Source organism: Pseudorca crassidens, chromosome 11, assembly GCF_039906515.1.
Source record: "Pseudorca crassidens isolate mPseCra1 chromosome 11, mPseCra1.hap1, whole genome shotgun sequence".
Classification (NCBI taxonomy): Eukaryota; Metazoa; Chordata; class Mammalia; order Artiodactyla; family Delphinidae; genus Pseudorca; species Pseudorca crassidens.
The window spans coordinates 42812315-42832512 of record NC_090306.1 but is presented as its reverse complement, the minus strand read 5'-3'; the positions used below and the strand labels follow the sequence as shown (position 1 = coordinate 42832512).

Genomic DNA, 20198 nt, shown 5'->3' with positions numbered 1-20198 from the left:
AGCACTTTATACTTTTTTTTTCAAAGCGTTTTCACATCCATTATCTCATTTGATCCTCACAACAACCTTATGAGGTAGGTAGGGCAGGTGGTATGATCCCCATTTTACAGCTGAGAAAACTGAGACCCAGAAAGATTAAGTGACTAGACAAAGGTCACAGCTGGGACCAGAGCCTTATCTCTTGACTTGTGGTCCACTGTTCTTGCTGTGTACCGCAGTAGGCTGACCTTGGTCCCTGGGTAGAGGGAGGCAAAATCCATGCGAGGAGGGCTTCCTTGAAGGCCTTCGGTTGCTCCTCAGGCTGTCGTAGAGCGTCAAACTCTACCCCAGCCAGCCCTGGTCCTTGATGCTCTACAACAGTGGTTTTCAAACTGTGTGTGTTCCAGAAAGCCCTGGAACACATAAACTGAGTAGGCAGAACTTGGCCCTGTCCATGCATAACTCCCCCTTCCCCAAATTGGATTCAACCAGAAGAGTTCCTTTTCCATCTAGTTTATGTATGGGAGTTCCGGTAATGTTTTGTTAAAGAAAAAAACAAAAAGATTTCTTCTGTATAAAAAAAGAACCAGTTTGAAAACCACTGCTCTGGGATGGGCAAGAATTTGGCTGGTGCCCTAGGGTGGTGAAAAGGCATCCTCCTAGGCAGCAGTCATTCCCCTGCACTGAGCCATCTGCACAGAGCCCAATGTTACATCAGAGAAGAGGACAGTCTAAAGAAAGGAAAGGATACTACCTTTTGGCTATGAATTCAGAGCCAATTTTAATTAAAATCCAGCCCAATGTGGTAGACATGGCCCCCATTTTCAGAGCTTCCAGTATGAGCAGGAAGTAGGACTCAGATATTTGAACAAATGATGAGCTTAAATTCCAGGCCTGGGCTGCTTGGGGAAGACCTCCCAGAGGTCTTGAGCATGGCCTTGAGTCTGGTTTGGCAGGAGGGTGGTAGAAGGTGGGGAGATGGGAGAGCGGGCTCAGTGTAGGGGAATCAGTGCCCCTTCCCTTCCTCCATGCCCCACCCCACCCCCCATCCTGGGCTTTCTTTGCCACCCAGGCTCTTGGAAGTGTCCCCATAGCTAGTTGCTGCCTCACCAAAGCCAAGACTCAGATGCCTCTACTCCATTCCCAAGGCAGCACATGCCCCTAACCAGAGCGTTGCACATCCCAGGGAGGAAGCGGGTGGCGTGTGCCTGGTCTGGGGGAGAGCTGTCTTGTCATGGACTATATCACCTCCCAGGCCCCACACTCTGAACAGCACCAGCATGTCCAAGGCATATCAGAGCACCTTCACAGGCGAGACCAACACCCCGTACAGCAAACAGTTTGTGCACTCGAAGTCATCTCAGTACCGGCGGCTCCGCACTGAGTGGAAGAACAATGTATATCTGGCTCGCTCCCGTATCCAGGGCCTGGGGCTCTATGCGGCCAAGGACCTAGAAAAGCACACAATGGTCATTGAGTACATTGGCACCATCATTCGCAATGAGGTGGCCAACCGGCGGGAGAAAATCTATGAGGAGCAGGTATGGGCTGGCAGAGGGGCCATCATGGTGCGTGGTCCACACTTAGCCAAGGGGCAAGGGGCAGGATTGGGGCCAGAGGAGCAGGTGGAAAGCTGTGGGAAGAGGAGGGGAGAGGCAGGAGAATGGAAGAATAGGAAATGAAGATAAGCCCACTGCCCAAGTCCACTCCTTGATCTCGCCACCGCCGCTGCCATTCTCTGATATTCTTGCCCCTTCCTCTGCAACCTCTGCCTTTCTAGAATCGAGGCATCTACATGTTTCGAATAAACAACGAACATGTCATTGATGCTACGTTGACCGGAGGCCCTGCCAGGTGAGAGAGGGATGAGTAAGAAGGTATTTAAGAGTCCCCTGGGGTGGCATTCTGGGGGTGGGCCAACAGGGAACCAGAACCATCCAACCCAGTTGCTCGGCGTTTCTGACTTTGTCCCACTGCCTAGGTACATTAACCATTCCTGTGCCCCTAACTGTGTGGCGGAAGTTGTGACATTTGACAAGGAGGACAAAATCATCATCATCTCCAGCCGGCGAATCCCCAAAGGAGAGGAGGTAAGAGGAAGCATCCCTCAGTGAGTGACAAAGCAGCTCCCTCTTCTCTGCCATTTGCCACAAGTCAAAATCCAAGGCCACTGCCCTCCCCCACTTCCTCTGGGGGACTGGCATTGATTCTGCCCTCTTCTCTTTCCAGCTGACATATGACTATCAGTTTGATTTTGAGGACGATCAGCACAAGATCCCCTGCCACTGTGGAGCCTGGAATTGTCGGAAATGGATGAACTAAGAAGCTTTGAGGCTACCAGGCAGGGGAGTCCCCCACCCCAACCTCTTCCCTGAAAGGGATGAGGGGGAAGAGAGGTAGCAGCCAGAGCCAGGACCCAGGGCTGGGGCTGCCGGCTGACCGGAGCCCCTGGAGCAGGAGGCTGGGGCAGAGGGCCCTAGGCCACGCCCACCCTGGGCACCAGGGATGACCCTCTTCCCCGCCACTGGCCCCCAGGCTGGCATCTCTGCCCCCAGCTCCAGGAGGGGTCAGACAGAAGCAGCCATTGGGCATCTCAGGTTTGAGGGGGATATGGGCTGGGAACTACCCAGAAGCATCTGGGAAGCAGCAGGGAGGGGGGAGGAGGATGTGTGGCCGGGCCTCACAGCCCTGCTGCTCCCACCGACCTCTCTGGCCCAACTCGAGGCTGCAAAGAGACTTGACTAAGCTTGACAATCCCAAAGGCCGGGTCCCACACCTGGCCCTGCCTGCCGGGTCCTGCCCCCACCCTCACCCCCATCCCCTTCCCTCTCAATCTGTCTCTGTCTCCCTCTTCTCCTCTGTGTTTCTGTCTCTCTATGGGTTGTGTTTCCTTGTTTTCCACTCTGACAAATGCAACATGAACGGGAAAGAGGCGCCCCGCTGCCCAGGAGGGCAAGCCGGGCAAGCCGGGCAAGGAGACCCCGCACCCACACCTACCTCATTTAAGTGTTGGATTTTTTGCTGTTTTGAAATGTGAGACCCTCTCCAAGCCCCCTACTGCCCCAACCCTCTCCCCCACCTCACTGCCCTCTTCTGAGTGGGTGGAAGGGGGGTAGGAGGAAGAAGAAAAAACAACAACAAAAAATCCATCTTTGTTTTTAATTACGGGCATGGGATGGTGGTTGAGACTAATGATGATGAAGATTGGGGATGACTGGCCCCTAGTTGCTCTAGGACTTCCTTCTCCATCTGGACATGGGGGCAGGAGGGGTGTGCTAAACTTAGGACCAGGATATCTCCCTCCGGTTTTCCCAACCCCATCATGAGCCCATTTGCCCTCCAGCCCCTGGATAGGGTGGGTGGGTGGTAGGGTGAGGGCTATCCCTGAGTGGCATGCCCATACCCAGTGAGGCAGGGTGTGGCCCGGAGCTCCCACTTTCCCTCCGTCACCAAACTGCTGCTGGTCTGGTGGGAAGGGGTGGTGATGTGGGGCTGGGGGAGCTTAGTGTCAGCGCGGGGAGGGTGGGGGGTATTTATCTATTTATACATGGGATTGTACATAGTCTTGTGGGGCATGGGGGAGCCGGCTGGAGGTGAGAACCCTCCCCTCTCCCCCCACCCCCGGGGAGAGCAAATGTAAAACTACTAATTTTTGTGCTTTATATATTCTATATAAATATATCTATTTTCTTTTTACAAAACCAGTTTATAAATGGTAGGGGGGCGTGGGGCGGACACATGGAGCTCCCCTTGTGGGGGAGCCCCCTCCATTACCCAACCTACCGCCCTTTTCCTCACCCCCTCCTCCCCACCCCCTGGCTGTGACTGCTGTAAGGGGGGGGTATAGAGGCTGGGCGATTCCCACCCCCTTTTGTATAGTTGGACTATGTTATAACGCACAAAAGTGAGCTGGCCCCAGGGGGAGCCAGAGGGTAATGGGTTCCCCTGCCTCCTCCCTTGTCCTTCCCCTTTCTGCCCAAGCTTGTGCTGCAGTTGAACCTCTTCCTGGGGGTAGGGTTAGGTCAGGGGGTGGGTGAGGCCCCAGACCCCTCTCTGGTAGGGAGCCATGGGGATGAAGATGAAGCTTATATGCAGTTCTCTCCTAGGGGCTGTGGGCAAAGGGCATTTTGTAATTAATATTTTCAAGAATCAAATGTCTGGAGTGTAGGGGTGGGCTTGGTGGTGGTGTATGGGCGGGCCTGCTGGAGGGGGAGCACGGTTGCTGTTGTGATTTTAGGTTTGTTTTTGTTTGTTTTCGAATTTGGGGGGTTGCGGATTGATGGGGGTAGGGAGATTTTTTTTTTTTTAAGCTGCTTCCTCAACTGTTTCAAGCTGCAAATGTGTAAGAGAATAACATCCCCTCACCCCCACGGAAACCACTGTAGTTAAATCAGACAGTGGGGAGACTGGGCTGCTGCCCCCAAAGCCATTGGATGTTCCTTTTCCAAGAGCAAAGAAGGTCTAGGCTACAGGGAGGGGGAGATTGGCTTCTGCGAGTCAGGCTCTGGTTGGGGCTTGGGCCCTGGGATTGGGAAAAGGGGATGGGGCAGACTTTGTAAGCATATGCTAGGTATCTGATAGTCCTGTAGAATTTAGTGAAGAAACCTTATACAGTTTTTAATTTTTATATAAACTAACTCAGACCCAAGCTACAAGGTTGGAATTTTGGTTGTTGGTTTTTTTTTTTTTTTTTTTTTTTAAAGTACCCCGCCTGTATAATTGCATCAGAATTCCCTCTCCCCCGCCCCGCCCTTCCCCGTGCCCCATGTTTGTATTTTGGGTTGGTTTACACTTGCACATATTCAATTTTCAGTTTTTCCCCTTTACGGTCTTCTCCCCTCACCTCCAGGACCCTCCCTCCCCCTTTTTAAAAAATAAATCTCTGACAAGTGTGAATCCCGTGAAGACTTTATTTTGTGTTGTGTGTATCCTGTACAGCAAGGTTGGTCCTTCGTAACAACGGATGAAATGATTCCCTTTTTTAAAGCGCCCTCTCTCCCTCCACCCCCAGCGCCCCTGTCCTTGGCATGTTTTGTATCAGCGATCATTCTGAACTGTACATAATTTATGTTGCAAGAGGCAAAGGGCAAGTTTTGGATTTTGCTTCTTCCAAGTTTGTTTTTAAACGACAAATAAAAAAAGAACATTTTAAATACAAGCGGCTCCGTCCCGTCACCCTCGCCGTCGGTGGGATCTGTGAGGTGCGGGAGGACTGGGGGGAGGGCGGTTTCGGAGGCCAGGCCACGCCGGAAGGGTCAGCTCCTGGCCTTCCGCCCTTGGCTTGCGTCAGTCCTGACGTAGGCGGAAGTGGCGTCGCGGTACCGGACGTGGGGCGGGACCTTCCCCGCCTCCCTCCCCGGGCAAGCTTCCTAAAGCGAACGAACCCAGCCGGCGTCTGTCGCGATGGAAGCGGTGAGGAGCGCGGGAGGGCTGCGGGAGGGCGCCGTGGAGCTTGAGACCCCCCCCGTCAGGGGACGGGGAGGCCGGGGCCGGCTCTGGTGCCCAGTAACCGAGAAGCAGGGTGTCAGTCCTATCCCGTGACCCTGCTCCTCCGCTCCTTCGCTGAGTGCATCTCCTAGGACTGGGCCGCGCCCGTGCCTGCCTTCGGTCCGTGGTACTTTTAGCCCGAGCGGGCAGTGACTCCTAGCTCCCTCCTTGGAACCTACGCACGCCTTGGCGATATCGGGCCTCCTTTCCTTTTAGCGCCTCGGGCCCTTCGGAGGTTTGCATGAGAGAGAAGGGTTGTGAGCCAGCTTTCCTGGGTGAAGCAGGGGGTTCCGAGGGACCCCCGCTTGCAGGTAGCACCTGGTCCCCAGTTGTGTGAGTGTGATTCATGCAGTCCTTAGCAGGAGGGACGTCTGAAAGACTTTTATACTGCATTGAGGTGTCCAGCGAGGTAACATACCCTTAATGAGACTGAAAAGTGGGGTTTCCCCGAAGGAGGGACCCTTTCAGTGGTAGAGGCTACTGTGTCCCTGATCTAGTTTAGGTCACGCCCTGCTCTGCGATTCTGAGCAGGTGTGTTGGCGTAGCTCCTTCTTGGCAGGCACGCACTGACGGATTGTGGCAGGTCCCTGTCATCCTCCCAGAGTTGCTGCAGGTTGCCTACTACCTGTTTGGACCCATCCTCACTCTCAGGAGCCTTTGTCTAGTACTCTGGAACCCTGCCCATTCACTTCCCTCCATGTATCCTTTGTCAGGCAGAGTAACTCTAACTACCTTGGTTTTTATCATCTGCTACTGTAGTTGTGTGAGGGCTGCAGGTTCACCTTTCTTTGGATCAGTTACACGCCCAGGGTCATTCCCTTACTGTACCCTTTGTTTGCTTGCGGAGAGGTCATGTCCCTAAGGTTATAAAGAAGAAACCAGACCAAAGTGGTAAAATGATTTGCAGCTGGTCACCCAGGCAAGGGAGTAAGTTCTTACAGATTAAGAGAATTTTGAGCAAGAATGAAAGTTCTGATTCCATTAAATTCAAAATAACATTATTTTTTACTTACTTATAAATATATTATGGTTTACAAAGCATTTTAATATAGGTTTTCTGATTTAGCCCTCATACTTTATGTACTGGATTAGGTTTTTGGAATAGAAATAGTTTTGAAATGAAAAAAAAAAGGGAGTTCCCTGGCGGTCCAGTGGTTAGGACTCAGCCTTTTCACTGCCAGGTCTGGGTTTGATCCCTGGTGGGGGGACTGAGATACCGCAGGCCACGTGTCTTGGCCAATAAATAAATAAATTAATTGAATAAAATAAAGAAAAAGGAAAACTCCTGCTTTGAAAATGCTTAGCCTAACTGGAGTGGGGGTGAGGGCAAGTCAGTGACAGCTGTTATTTAAGGTAGACTGTAATAAATGCTAGCATCAAGATGCAGAAAAAGGACCGTGGCAGCATAGAGGAGGGAGAAATTGCTGTCAGCCCACGAGAGGGCATTGCAGGTTGAGAGAACAGTGTGAGCAAGGGCATAGAAACTGGGGCATGTAGAGATTAATTGGGGTGAGCCAGTGGCTTGATGTTGCCGGAGCTTTGGATTTTGGTCACAGTTGGAGAAATGACTGGAAAATGGAAAAGTAGGCTGGGGTCAGGTTGAAGATATTGCATGCCACATTAAGTTTGAACTTTGTTTTGTAATAAGAGGACCCATGGAAGATTCATGAGCAAGGTAGTGAGTGTACTTTAGGAATATTCCTAACGGCTTTCTGTAAATGGATGAAGCTGCTTCAGAAAGTAGTGAGTTCTTGGTTGCTGGAGTTGAAAGTCCCTTCCAAACCTGAGATGCTTGGTGAGAGAACTTGGTGACAGCATGAAAGACAAATTGAAGAGGAAATAGACTTCCTCTTCTCTAAACTGGCAGGGAGACCAGCTCAGAGAATGCTATAGAAGTGGGATGTAAAAGGCTAAGTTAAAGCTGTGAAAGTGGAAAGGAGAGAGATGGCTTTGAGGCATTTCTAACATAGCAGCTTAGCTGATAGATGTTAAGGATGAGTTTAGGTCATGCCCTGCTCTGTCATTCTAAGCAGACATGTTGGCATAGCTTGTTCTTGGAGGAATCAAGACCACAGTTCTAGGCATCAGGGAAGACAGCAGTGCAAAAACAAAGGTGGGACCCACAGTAAGAATAATAGGATTGGAGGGACAGATGCTGTTCTGTTTTGTATTGAAGCATTTGAGGAGTCTCTGTGACATCTGTGGTGGTGCAGCAAACAACTGAAAATGTGGATCAGGAGTTTAGAAGAAATTGTGAGTCTGTGTGTCAGATCTAGGGTGTGTCTCTGAAAATAGTATTTTGCACAAGTCCCCTATGTTATTAAATGTAGAGAGAGTGGACATAATTATCCCACTCCTGTGTGGAGAAACAGGCAGAAAGATAAAGTCATATTCAATTGTGTCTGACTCTCTTACGTAGGTATCTGTGTCTCTGTTTAGCTGTATGTCTCTCTTCTCTCTCTGTAACTTAATCTTAGGTCTCTCTGTTCATATCAGTGTGTATCATTATCAATTTGAGAGTTAAAAAACAAAACAGTTGCGAGTTATATGCAAACCCCCATGCTACGTGGTATGAGGGAGTGATACAAAGAACTATATGATAGTTCCAGGCTTCCAGGAATTTACAGTCTGTTTGGATAGATAACGAACAAAATAACTGTAGCACAGTGCAGTAAATAGGTATCATACGCTGGGTACAATAATTTCTACAGAAGTAGCTGTTTCTGTGTCTCTGTATAGATCTTTGTAAGACTGCTTTACTGCTAAACAGACCTCTTTCCCACTTAGAAGTGATGAGGCTGTTGTTCCGACAGTTTTGCCAAAATGCCGGGCCATGCTGATAGCCTTATGCTGCCCAGACAGAAGAGAGGGAGATTATCCCCTGCCCACACCCTGGCCCATTAGAGGAGGGAAGTTTAGGGCTGTCCTGCCAACTCGACCCTGTTTACCAGCCAACCTCCCAGCTTCAAGCCAAGGCCTTTAACTTCATGTCACTACAGCAGCTGTGGAGGTAAAGTATGACTTTAAGTTAGTTTGGGGATATTACCCAGACAGAGCAAAATAGAGGCAAAACTGTTGATTCCAGCCGACAAAAATTATCATGATCTCTCCTGGGTTCCTAGATAACAATGAAATTTCCAAATGTTCCCACTTGAGGGAGCACAGAGATGGTTCTGAAGGTTTCTCTATATTCAAAGCACTTTCTAATCTCAGACTGTCATGAACAAGGAAACTTGGAAAACCAGCACCCTCTGGGCTATAGCAGCCTTTGACTCACAAGGGTGCTGAGAGGACTCAGTTCCCTAGTTTCAGAACATTTATCCTTCTTATCTACCCCTCAGTCATTCAAACTTTGACTCTCTCTGGTAGTCAGCTGCTGGGATCCTCCCCAGATGTGGCCCCCTCTCATGGTAAGGGGTACGTCAGTGACTCAGGTGCCCACAACTATGCTTAGTGACTGTTTGGGGGAAAGCAGTATTGTCTCTCTGGTTTCCATATTTTTATAAAATAGGTCTGTGAGAGTGTTGTGGGGCCAACCTTAAGCTCATATTTTCTAGTCTCAGCTTTTAAGACCTAATGTTTCATTAGGCAAGGTAGTATATAAGGGCATGAGCTTTGGAACAGCACAGATCTGTATTCAAATCCCCATTCCACCCTTTGCCAGCCATGCGACCTTGGGCAGGTTGCTTAATATTTCTTGAACCTAAGTTTCCTAATCTGTGAAAATAAGGCTAATAATAGTATTCACCTCAGGGTTATTATAAAGATTAAATGAGATAATATTTCTGAAAGACAAGGAAGTCATTAGTTAACCAGCCCTTTCCCTAATGTTGCTAGGCTCAAATGGATGGAGCCTAAGATAGGCTGAATCTTTGTTCCTCTGTCTCTCCAGGTCACTTCTTCAGATAACTACTCAGCTCTGGAAAATGAGCATCCTCAAGGTAAGTTTACTGAAGAAAGGAAACTGGTATGAGAACCAGTTTCATACCAGTAGCCCAATCCTAATTTGTCTTCAGCAGTGCTTTTGAATTTCTCCCGGAGTCTTCCCTGGGAAGATCAAAGCTGGGCCAGATAATGTGCCAAACCACATAAATCAGGAACAGTGATTTGGCAAGATCACCTAGGAATAAATCTTGGGCAGGGTGAGGATGATTAATATCCTCAGTTGGCATACCACCTGAGAGAAACTTTTGAGGTACAGGGAAAACTTCCATAGGCGACTCTGGGCTGGCTAACCATGGTTTAGAAGTCCCTGGTAGGGACTTCCCTGGTGCTCCAGTGATTAAGACTCTGTGCTTCCAATGCAGGGGGTGCAGGTTCCATCCCTGGTTGGGGGACTAAGGTCCCACGTGCCGTGCGGCCAAAAAAGAAAGAAAGAAAGAAAGAATAGTGAATGAATAAATGACTTGATACTGCAAAAAAAAAAAAAAAAAAAAAAGTCCCTGATATGTTCTGAGTAGCCCAGAAACAAAGCCACTAGGATTTCATCATACAGCGATCTCACTAAAACCACTGAGTATACACAAGAAATTATAGAAGGGACTTGAAACCCTTAGAACTAATCTAGAAATAGAGGCACTAAACCCTAAAATTCAGGGCACAGGAGAAGGCAATTCCAGCACCTGCCCAAATACTTGGTTAGAATGGAATGGTTCAACCCTAGGTCATCTAGAAAGAAGCAAAATTTATAGGCATCTCTGGTAAAGAATTTTGCCCAGGAACACTCCTAGTCTTCCTAGGACATGTTTATTGGCATTAGGAGTACACACTTTCTCAGAGGATTGAAATATGGGATGAGATCCTAGGACATATTATTAAAGGTCCGTGAGTTCTCCACAAGAATTTTTTAAATGTTCTGTTTTCATGTTGTTGGTATCCAAAAAAGTTAATCTAGTCATATTTTGAATTACCTAGATGATTCTTCATAATTGAGTACTGCCCCATGATATCAGTGCTCATTTTGTGTTTCTGAGTGCATTCACATTAGCACCAACTGAGGCAGGGGTAAGACACTCAAATTGCCTCCATGGATCAAGCAGTGACGTGAGCTGCGTATGACTACAATAACCTGTAGATCTCGTTGCATCTAAAAGGAGGCAGCAACTATCCAGGTCTGGTCAATTGCTACTATTTGGGAATTCACAACCTACTTTTGTAAGATCTTCTGATTATGAAAAGAAATTGAGAGTTTGGATTTTTATGTAAATCTCCAGATTTTTTTAAATTGGGCAACTGATTTAAATTATTTTAAAAATCCTGGGAAAACCAAGTCAAATATGTTTGTAGGCCTGTAGCCTGGAATGGTGGTATTTAACTGTCAGTGTAGCATGTCTTAAACTGGTGTCAAAAGACATGGGAGTCTTCTTGGGAGTCTGTGAGTTTTCAAATTTGAGGAACAATGGTGGCCTTCCAGTTAAAGATGGTGGATTGAATACATGCATCTACTTTCGCTCCTTCACAAAAAGCCACTAAAACCATGAAGGAATTTTTTTTAAAAGGTACAAAACCATCAGAATAGGGAGAACAAGAGAGGAGATAATAGCAATGAATTTTTGGAAGCTGGAAAGCAGACAGAAGTGTGGTAAGTGACTTAGCAGACCTGAGAAAACTGAATTATAAACTAGCAGTGAGGAAAGCCCAAAAGCATTGAAGGTCTAAGAAGCAGTCAGATCCCAAGACTCCCTCCCCCACTGAGTGCAGCTGGGAAACTCCCATCCCAACTTTGGCAAAGACTGGAGGTATGGAAAGGGGCGCCGGCCCAGTTGAAGGCAGAGGTACTGCGCTGAAAACAGGAGCATGAAGTGAACCATACTGGATGCTGAGACCCCAGCCCTTTTCCCCCATTCGGTTTTCAGAGTGCTAATAGAAAAGACTTCATCCTCCAAGCACAAAATTGCATGAATAATCCTTCTCTTCAGAATCCCATTGAGGGGAAAGCCCTATAAATGTAAGTATTGAGTGTTCCCCATCTAAATGGTTCACCGTCAACAAGGTTCATTTACAGACATAGAGCTTCTAATCAGCTCTAAAGACTCCACTCTTGGGCTTCCCTGGTGGCGCAGTGGTTGAGAGTCCGCCTGCTGATGCAGGGGACCCGGGTGCGTGCCCCGGTCCGGGAAGATCCCACATGCCGCGGAGTGGCTGGGCCCATGAGCCATGGCCGCTGAACCTGCGCATCTGGAGCCTGTGCTCCGCAACGGGAGAGGCCACAACAGTGAGAGGCCTGCGTAGAGAGGCCCGCGTACCGCAAAAAAAAAAAAAAAAAAAAGACTCCACTCTTAAAATATGGTTTGAATCCTCCTTTAAACCAAGGATTACCAGACATCTAAAGAAACCCTGTAACTTGAAAAAAGTGATCCAAACTGCCCCCCACAAATGGAAAAAAACAAACAGGAAAAAAAGCAACAGAAGGGAAAAGTCAATGCATAGAGAAAAGAACTTTAAAAATTAATGTTAATGGACTTCCCTGGTGGCACAGTGATTAAGAATCTGCGTGCCAGTGCAGGGGACACGGGTTCGATCCCTGGTCCGGGAAGATCCCACATGCTGCAGAGCAGATAAGCCCGTGCGCCACAACTATTGAGCCTGCGCTCTAGAGCCTGTGAGCCACAACTACTGAGCCGGCGTGCCACAACTACTGAAGTCCGCGTGTCTAGAGTCCATGCTTCGCAACAAGAGAAGCCACTACAATGAGAAGCCTGCACACCGTAATGAAGAGTAGCCCTTGCTCACCACGACTAGAGAAAGCCCGCATGCAGCAACAAAGACCCAGTGCAGCCAAAAGTAAATAAATAAATTTATTCAAAATAAATTAAAAAAATTAACATTAATGCATACTCAGATGAAGAATATTTCCACCATGAAACAAGTATAGGAAGTAATTTTTTTAAGAAAAGCAGTTTTCAGAAAACAAAAAAGGAGCTCTTGGAAATTAAAAATACAATAGCAAAAATTTTAAACTAAGTAGGAGGTGTGGAAAATCAAGTTGAAGAAATCTCTCATAAAGCAGAATTAGAAATCAAAGAAGTGGACTCACAGACATAGAAAACAAACTTATGGTTACCAAAGGAGAAAGGAGGGGGATAAATTAGGAGTATGGGATTAACAGATATAAACTACTATATATAAAATAAACAACAGAGTTCTACTGTATAGCACAAGGAACTGTATTCAATATCTTGTAATAAACTATAAAGGAAAAGAAAAAATCAAAGAAGAGGAAAGTAGGAGAGAAAAGATACAGTAGTTAGTACCTCCTTATCCTCGGGGTATACATTCCAGGACTCCCAGTGGATACCTGAAACAGCAGATACTATGAAACCCTGTATATATTATGTTTTTGTCCTATACATACATACATACCTATGAAAGTTTAATTTACAAATTAGGCACAGTAAGAGATTAACAACAGTAACTAATAATAAAATAGAACAGTTATAACATATATTAAGAGTTATGTGAATGGGGTTGGTCGGTCTGTCTGCCTCTAAATATCTTATTGTACAAATTTAATGCCTTTTCCATCTTGACTAAGCCCTTATCACACACTGACCCCACAACTTTTGCAGTTGGAAGTGTGACAGCAAAACTAGCATGAATTCCTTTTTCATTCTTCACAGTTTCACAGATAGAAGATTCATCCTTTTTTTTTTTATCAGTGAATTGTGTTTATGCTGATTCTTTTTTTTTTTTTTAACATTTTATCTTTATTTATTTATTTTTGGCTGCGTTGGGTCTTCGTTGCTGCACGCAGGCTTTCTCTAGTTGCGGCGAGCGGGGGCTACTCTTCGTTGCAGTATGCGGGCTTCTCATTGCAGTGGCTTGTCTTGGTGCTGAGCACAGGCTCTAGGCGTGCGGGCTTCAGTAGTTGTGGTACATGGGCTTGGTAGTTGTGGCTCACAGGCTGTAGAGCGCAGGCTCAGTAGTTGTGGCACACCGACTTAGTTGCTCTGTGGCATGCGGGATCTTCCCAGACCAGGGATTGAACCCATGTCCCTGCCTTGGCAGGCGGATTCTTAACCACTGCGCCACCAGGGAAGTCCAGAAGGTTCATTTTTATCATAGATCTCAGCATATGATTTTTTTTCTTTCCCTTATTAAGTCAAGAACTTTCACCTTTTCACTTATAGGAAGCACTTTGGGGCTTCAGTTTTACATATCCGAATTGCCAGCATCACTATTCTTGTGCTCTGTGGCCATTATTAAGTAAAATAAAGGTTACTTGAACACAAACACTGTGATACAGCGACAATCTGATAACTGAGATGGCTACTAAGTGACTAACAGGCGGGATATGCTGGACAAAGGGACGATTGACGCCCAGGGCTGGAACTGAGCTTAATGGCAAGAGATTTCATCATGTTGCTCAGAATGCCGTGCAATTTAAAACTTATGAATTGTTTATTTCTGGAATTTCCCATTTAATATTCAGACTAGGGTTGACCACGGGTAACTGAGACTGTGGAAAGTGAAACCTTGGATAAGGGGGGGACTACTGTATTTTAAAAACAATAACAACAACAACAAAAACAAACCTTAAAGGATCAGTTTTTGGAAGTCCAATATCTAAATAATAGGAGTTACAGAAAGAGAAAAATGACAACACAGAGGGAAGGAAACAATCAAGGAAGCAATTCAAGAACATTTCCTGGAACTGAAGAACATTAGTTTTCATGTTGAAAGGACTCATTGAATATTCAGCACAATGGGTGAAACTGTCCCACCCAAAGCACAATCATCATGAGATTTCAGAACACTGGGAACAAAGAGAAGATCCTGAGTTTCCAAAGAGAAAAAAACAAGTCACACACAAGGAATCAGAATTGCCTGGGACTCCGGACTCTCAACAGCACCAGAAGCTGGAAGGCAATGAAGCAGTGCCTTCAATATTCTGCAGGAAAATAAATTCCAACCTAGAATTCTATATCCAGCCAAATTATAATTCAAAGATGAGGGTAAAATAAAGATATCTGCAGGCTACAAGGTCTCAAAAAATTTACTTCCCATGCACCCTTTCTCAGGAAGCTACTGGAAGATGTGCTCCACCAAAACAAGGGAGTAATCAAAAAAGATGAAAACATGGGATACAGGACACAGGAGTGCCAGTACAGGAGAGACGTGAAAGGGCTGGCTCCCCTGGATGGTGATGAAGGAAGATCTAAGGATGACAGCAGTGCACACCAGGCACACCAGCCCAGATCTGAGCAGGTCAGAAGGCTCCAGAGAGACTTCTTTGGGTAGTTTAAATTGTTAGACTATCTCATGCTTCTGAACTTCTTGAAAGGAGATTTAAACAATTGGTAAAGAGTTTGGGGATTGAATTAGTTATAAGTATTATGCATAGAGAACTAAGCAAACAAAAAGACAAGACAGTTATTAACTCCAAGGAAAACAAAAAGTTGTGAAAGAAAAAAAAAATCAGACTTTACTACTTGACTTAGCTCTGAATAATGAATATTTAGTCAAAATTATTTAAATACTGATGTAACCAACCGTACAGTTTAACTTCTGGGAGAACGGAGTGATGGGAGGTGCATGTTTATAATGGGGTCCTGGTAGTAAAGAGAATTGAAAATTCTCATCTTCCTTGCATGATAATAGATAATGCCTCTCATCTTCCTTGCATGATAATAGTTAATGCCTAAAAGTGAACAAAAAAGGTAGCAATATAAGCATGTTATTTATAGACATAGAAATAAGTACCAAAATACTCAGCTAAAAGAGGTCTCATCTCTGGGGAGGGGTCGTACAGGGAGGTGGGTGCTAGGGACTGCAGTTTTTCTTAACAAAATTTGTAGAAGTATTTGACTCTTTAAACTGTGTACCTGTATAACTTTGGTAAAAAATTAAAAACAAACAACTGGCATAGGATTTAAGAGCGTGAACTTTGGAATCAGGTAGATCCGTGTTTGAGTCTTTCTTGTTACTAATGGTATGACCTTGAGCAGTTTTTTTTTTTTTTTTGCTGCTTTCCACCTGTTTTCTCAGCTGAAAAATGAGGGCAATATTTATTTGCCTTGCAGATTAGATGGTGTAATATTTTTAAGTACACATAGCATACTATGTAGCACATTTGGGCTATTATTTTGAGGCTTGCTTCTCCAGTTGAGAGCAAGCAGTTAAAATCAGGGGAATGGAAAGGTAAACCCAGCCAGGGTCTCTCATTTGTCTAGAGTAGGTGGGATGATTTCTGATTCACACAGTCATCCCAAGATGGACTCTCAGGTTGTTTTGGGCCAGGTTGATTGAGCACTGGGCTTTAACTTAGTGTTGTTCTGAAATGGCCCAACTTGGACCATGACTTTCTCATCTGTGGGTCTTAGAAGAATTTTAAGAAGTTTACTTGGATTTTAAGAAGCTTAATTACATCTTAATTGAGAAAAGAGAACAAGTGAAAATGTGCTAAATATATGAAAAGGAAAATGAGTTAAGGATGAGAAAAAAAGCTTTTAGACTAGAATAGGTTAGTGAAAGTATTACAGACTTTCTGTTTTAGTCAGCCATCTTTTGGCTAAGGAGCCAATAGATTATATAGTTCTACCTGGGGGTGGGGTTGGATGAAATGGTTTTGAAGGGGTTTATCCAGGTTTTGTGGGAACAGTAGGAACAAAACAGAATAGGGGGCCTTATAAAATCATGCTGTAAATATTTGAGCAACTACAATACTTTTATTTTCTGCCTCTTTTGATTGTGAGTTGTTGCATGGAAGGAAGCTACTAACTTTCCCACCCTATGCAGAGACTCCAGAATCCAACAATAGCGTGTATACTTCCTTCATGAAGTCTCATCGCTGCTATGACCTGATTCCCACAAGCTCAAAATTGGTTGTATTTGATACTTCCCTTCAGGTAGGTGAAATCCTCTTTTCCCTTCCCCCTTCCTTGGAGCCTCTGGTTCAATACCTCTCATCCTACCTCATCCCAAGGCTAATACCCTTGTCCTTCTATGGGGTTGGGCTCATGTTTTCCCCAGCATACCCAATTCCTATTCTGTTAAAATCCTGCCCCCTGGGAATTTTCCTTTGTGACTGTTGCTCTTTCACTACAGGTGAAGAAAGCTTTCTTTGCTTTGGTGACTAATGGTGTCCGAGCTGCGCCTTTGTGGGATAGTAAGAAGCAAAGTTTTGTGGGTAAGCAGAAGTTGTTGGAACACAGTTTTACTGGCATCTTGTGCTGGGCAGGGAGAGAAGCTTTGAGCAGTGCTGAGGGCTCTTATCTTGGCCCCTAGGCATGCTGACCATCACTGATTTCATCAATATTCTGCACCGCTACTATAAATCAGCCCTGGTAAGGAGCCTTAGCTCAATGACCAAAACCACTTTCCCTGCCCAGAGTCCCTCATTCTCATTTCCTTTCTTCCAAACAAACTACAAGGAGTTAGTGAAGCAGGGAGATCAAGTCTCAAGTTCTGTTGCTTCTGCTTTCAGGTTCAGATCTATGAGCTAGAAGAACACAAGATAGAAACTTGGAGAGGTATGTAGAGAACTGGGGGTTGTAAAAGGATAAAGGGATGGAAAGTTTCCTGGGAAACAGTTTTTCATGGTGGTATTTTGTGAACCTCCCTTTTCCCTTCAGAGGTGTACCTACAGGACTCCTTTAAACCACTTGTCTGCATTTCTCCTAATGCCAGGTGAGTTCCAGCTAACCATTTGTCCAGAGGGGAAAGAGCCTTGCCATCATCATAGCTAAGGCCGTAGATACCCAAAGATCCACACACACACACACACACACATTTATTTAGGTCTAGTCTGAACACTGCTCCTCTCCCCCAACCACCTGTTTATAAACAAACTCTAAGGAGCTATTTAACCACCCTCAGGCCCAGCACTGTGGAACTTATCATTATCCCCTACCTTCCCACAGCTTGTTTGATGCTGTCTCTTCATTAATTCGAAACAAGATCCACAGGCTGCCAGTTATTGACCCGGAATCAGGCAACACCTTGTACATCCTTACCCACAAGCGCATCCTCAAATTCCTCAAGTTGTTTGTAAGTGCTCCTCGGCCCAGTTTTTACTTCTTACATACTTGTCGGAGGGGTATCCAAAGGTGGTTTGAGGGGCCTTGAAAAAAATCAAGATGATGGTTATTTCCTCAGATCACTGAGTTCCCCAAGCCAGAGTTCATGTCTAAGTCTCTGGAAGAGCTACAGATTGGCACCTATGCTAACATTGCTATGGTCCGCACTACTACCCCCGTCTACGTGGCTCTGGGCATCTTTGTACAGCACCGAGTCTCAGCCCTGCCAGTGGTGGATGAGAAAGGTGAGAGATTGGGCAAAAGGAGAGGGAGGGCTCCAGGGAAGCCAGGGAGGCTGTGGGAAAATCTGCTGTCCCCTCAGCTCAGCCCGGAGGGTGATTCTATAGGCTGGGGGAGCCTTGGATGCCAGATCCTCCTTGCTGAGCTGCCTCTGTCCCCCTAGGGCGTGTGGTGGACATCTACTCCAAGTTTGATGTTATCGTGAGTGATTGTGGAGGTGCTGGGAGGCAGGGAAAGGGGTGGGGTGTTGGATGTGGAGAGGGAGAAGAAGAGAGTCTCTTCTGGGACCTGAGGGTTTTAGAAGCTTCCAAGCTTTCAAATCCTGTTTGAAAAGGAATTGAATGAGCTGGGTATGGCTTGTGGGCATGGCTGACAGCTACCCTAAATCACTCTGGTGAGGTTGGGTGGGCTCGGAGTTTGCGGGCCGGCTCCCTTGCTTCCCTGCATGAATGTTTCTCTCTCTCCCCAGAATCTGGCAGCAGAGAAGACCTACAACAACCTAGATGTGTCAGTGACCAAAGCCCTGCAACATCGATCGCATCACTTTGAGGGTGTCCTCAAGTGCTACCTGCATGAGACTCTGGAAACCATCATCAACAGGCTGGTAGAAGCAGAGGTAGGGGAGCCAGCAACCCAAAAGGTGCTGGGGGTAGCAGCTTCGGTTTGGCATGGAGGGTAGGGGCTGAAGGGCTCACCTTAACTGAGGCTGGCACTAAACATCCCTTTCTCCCTTCCTTATTGCTCTGTGCAGGTTCACCGACTTGTAGTGGTGGATGAGAATGATGTGGTCAAGGGAATTGTATCACTGTCTGACATCTTGCAGGCCCTGGTGCTCACAGGCGGAGAGAAGCCCTGAGCCGGGGGAAGGGGTCATGCAGCACCAGGGGTTATGCCCCACTCACTGCCTGCCCAAAGCTCTGGGAACCAGAGACGAGAACTTTAGAGAATTGGGACTCTGTTCCCTGCCCGGGAGCTCCCTACCCTTCTACATGGGAGTGAGGGAAGGTGTGGGGGAGGAAGGAGAATGGATTTTTAGCTGTCCTTATCCTCACCCTTGAGGAAATCTTTCAGCCTGGTCCCTGCCCACTTAGACATAGCCCCCTTTCTGTGCTTCTCAGGCAAATTCTGATCTCTGAGAGATCCCCAGACCTCACCCAGCCTTTGCCTCTATCTCTGTCCCTGACTCCACCCTAAGATAATGGACACAACAAAACTCTTCATAAAGATATTTTTATTCATCCTGTTTCATGCTGTATGGAGGAGGCTGAGTCCATTTAATGGCATTTCTTCCCATAATGGGAGTGGGGAGGATCATGGGGAGGAGGGCCTTTGGGTTCCTGTGCTGTATGCATATGAAGGGAGATGAGACTCAGGTGGAGGGGGAGGGCAGAGCGGTTAGCTGAGGTTATTGCTTTTTGTGGCAAACCTAATTAAAATGACAGGAGCCTCTTCATGGTATTTCAGTGTTTGATTTTTGTAGTTGATAGACACTACTACTCCAGCCTTCCTACTTCATATGGCTTCTCCAGCTCATCATTAATAACAACAATAATAGCACACACACATATATATAAAGCTGTGTGCCAGGCACCATTCTCAGTGCTTTACATATATTACTTCAACTAATCCTCAGAACAATAGTAGATACTATTTCAGTTTTACAGATTTTTTTTTCTTTTAACTGAGGCACAGAGAGGCTAAGTAACTAGCCTAGGGCCACACCATTAATAAAAAGTAGAGCTAGGATTTGAGCCAAAATAGTCTTGCTTTAGAGCTCATGCACTTCACCACTACACTAGAGTTACTGCCTTTCTAATTCACTCTTCATAACTATTCCCTGCAGTCTCCTTACCACCTCACTTTCTCCTCTGCCTGGACCATAGCTGGCACCCAAGGAAAATCCCATCACAGACTGAGGATCTCCTTTAGGTAGGCAGAGGGACCTGCCACTCTCAACTTTTCTTAGAGAAGGTGGGACTCTTTGGATTTTGCTGAGCTGGCACTGTCTTTGAACTCACAAATCCCTTTCTTCCAAGGTAGATATGAGCTGGAGAGTGGGGGGTGGGGAGCAGCAGGATTATGGTCACCCCATCAGACCCTTTCCCTGTGCTGAAACCATGTGGACCAAAACAGTAGTCAGCACCAAGCACTGTAAGGACTGCTAGATTGTTGGCTATGAACCAAATTCTGGGTACCATCTCACCACTGCCTTACAGGTATGATAACCATTTCCTATCCAAGATTTGAAAGAACTTCAGAGTAACTCCTGTGTGTATCCCTACCCACACTGTGCCTAAGAACTCGGATGAACCCAGCCATACCATACTTGTTCCTCCAAACCAGGCTTCTTGATGGAACACAGAGAAGCATCAGGGCACTGGTCAGAGGTCAGCTTTCAGTGCTGCATCATGGCTTTGGAGAAGCCCCTGCTTCTGCATTCATCCCTTCACAGCTCTCATAGCACATTCCCAGCCT

The 20198-nt window shown here is 46.4% G+C and overlaps 2 protein-coding genes across 14 annotated transcripts in view; both read left to right on the top strand.

Moving 5' to 3' along the window:
• Positions 1 to 5137, top strand: part of KMT2D (lysine methyltransferase 2D) — a 39750-nt gene extending 34613 nt beyond the window's left edge. For 8 of the 10 annotated variants that reach the window (XM_067696399.1, XM_067696391.1, XM_067696392.1 and 5 more), the window contains 5 exons: positions 27 to 74; positions 1235 to 1520; positions 1760 to 1833; positions 1961 to 2069; positions 2209 to 5137. In XM_067696399.1, coding sequence (XP_067552500.1) covers positions 27 to 74; positions 1235 to 1520; positions 1760 to 1833; positions 1961 to 2069; positions 2209 to 2301 — 610 coding nt within the window. In that variant the 3' untranslated portion in view covers positions 2302 to 5137. The remainder of the gene's footprint in view (positions 1 to 26; positions 75 to 1234; positions 1521 to 1759; positions 1834 to 1960; positions 2070 to 2208) is intronic. The other 2 variants (XM_067696397.1, XM_067696396.1) reach the window with 1 other exon arrangement.
• Positions 5138 to 5249: 112 nt separating this feature from the next.
• On the top strand, positions 5250 to 19181 carry PRKAG1 (protein kinase AMP-activated non-catalytic subunit gamma 1). Of its 4 annotated transcripts, none has more exons than XM_067696404.1 (13): positions 5285 to 5391; positions 9359 to 9407; positions 14487 to 14673; positions 16204 to 16313; positions 16513 to 16594; positions 16693 to 16751; positions 16892 to 16937; positions 17040 to 17094; positions 17328 to 17454; positions 17563 to 17728; positions 17887 to 17924; positions 18193 to 18339; positions 18475 to 19181. In XM_067696404.1, the coding sequence occupies exons 4-13, from the start codon at positions 16242 to 16244 to the stop codon at positions 18577 to 18579; spliced, it is 897 nt and encodes a 298-aa protein (XP_067552505.1). In that variant the 5' UTR covers positions 5285 to 5391; positions 9359 to 9407; positions 14487 to 14673; positions 16204 to 16241; the 3' UTR covers positions 18580 to 19181. The 4 variants fall into 4 exon arrangements, with proteins under 4 accessions (XP_067552502.1, XP_067552505.1, XP_067552506.1 ...); XM_067696405.1 differs by lacking the exon at positions 14487 to 14673 and adding an exon at positions 11322 to 11413 and having other exon boundaries at positions 5292 to 5391; XM_067696402.1 differs by lacking the exon at positions 14487 to 14673 and adding an exon at positions 8280 to 8476 and having other exon boundaries at positions 5316 to 5391.
• The last annotated feature ends 1017 nt before the right edge of the window (positions 19182 to 20198 follow it).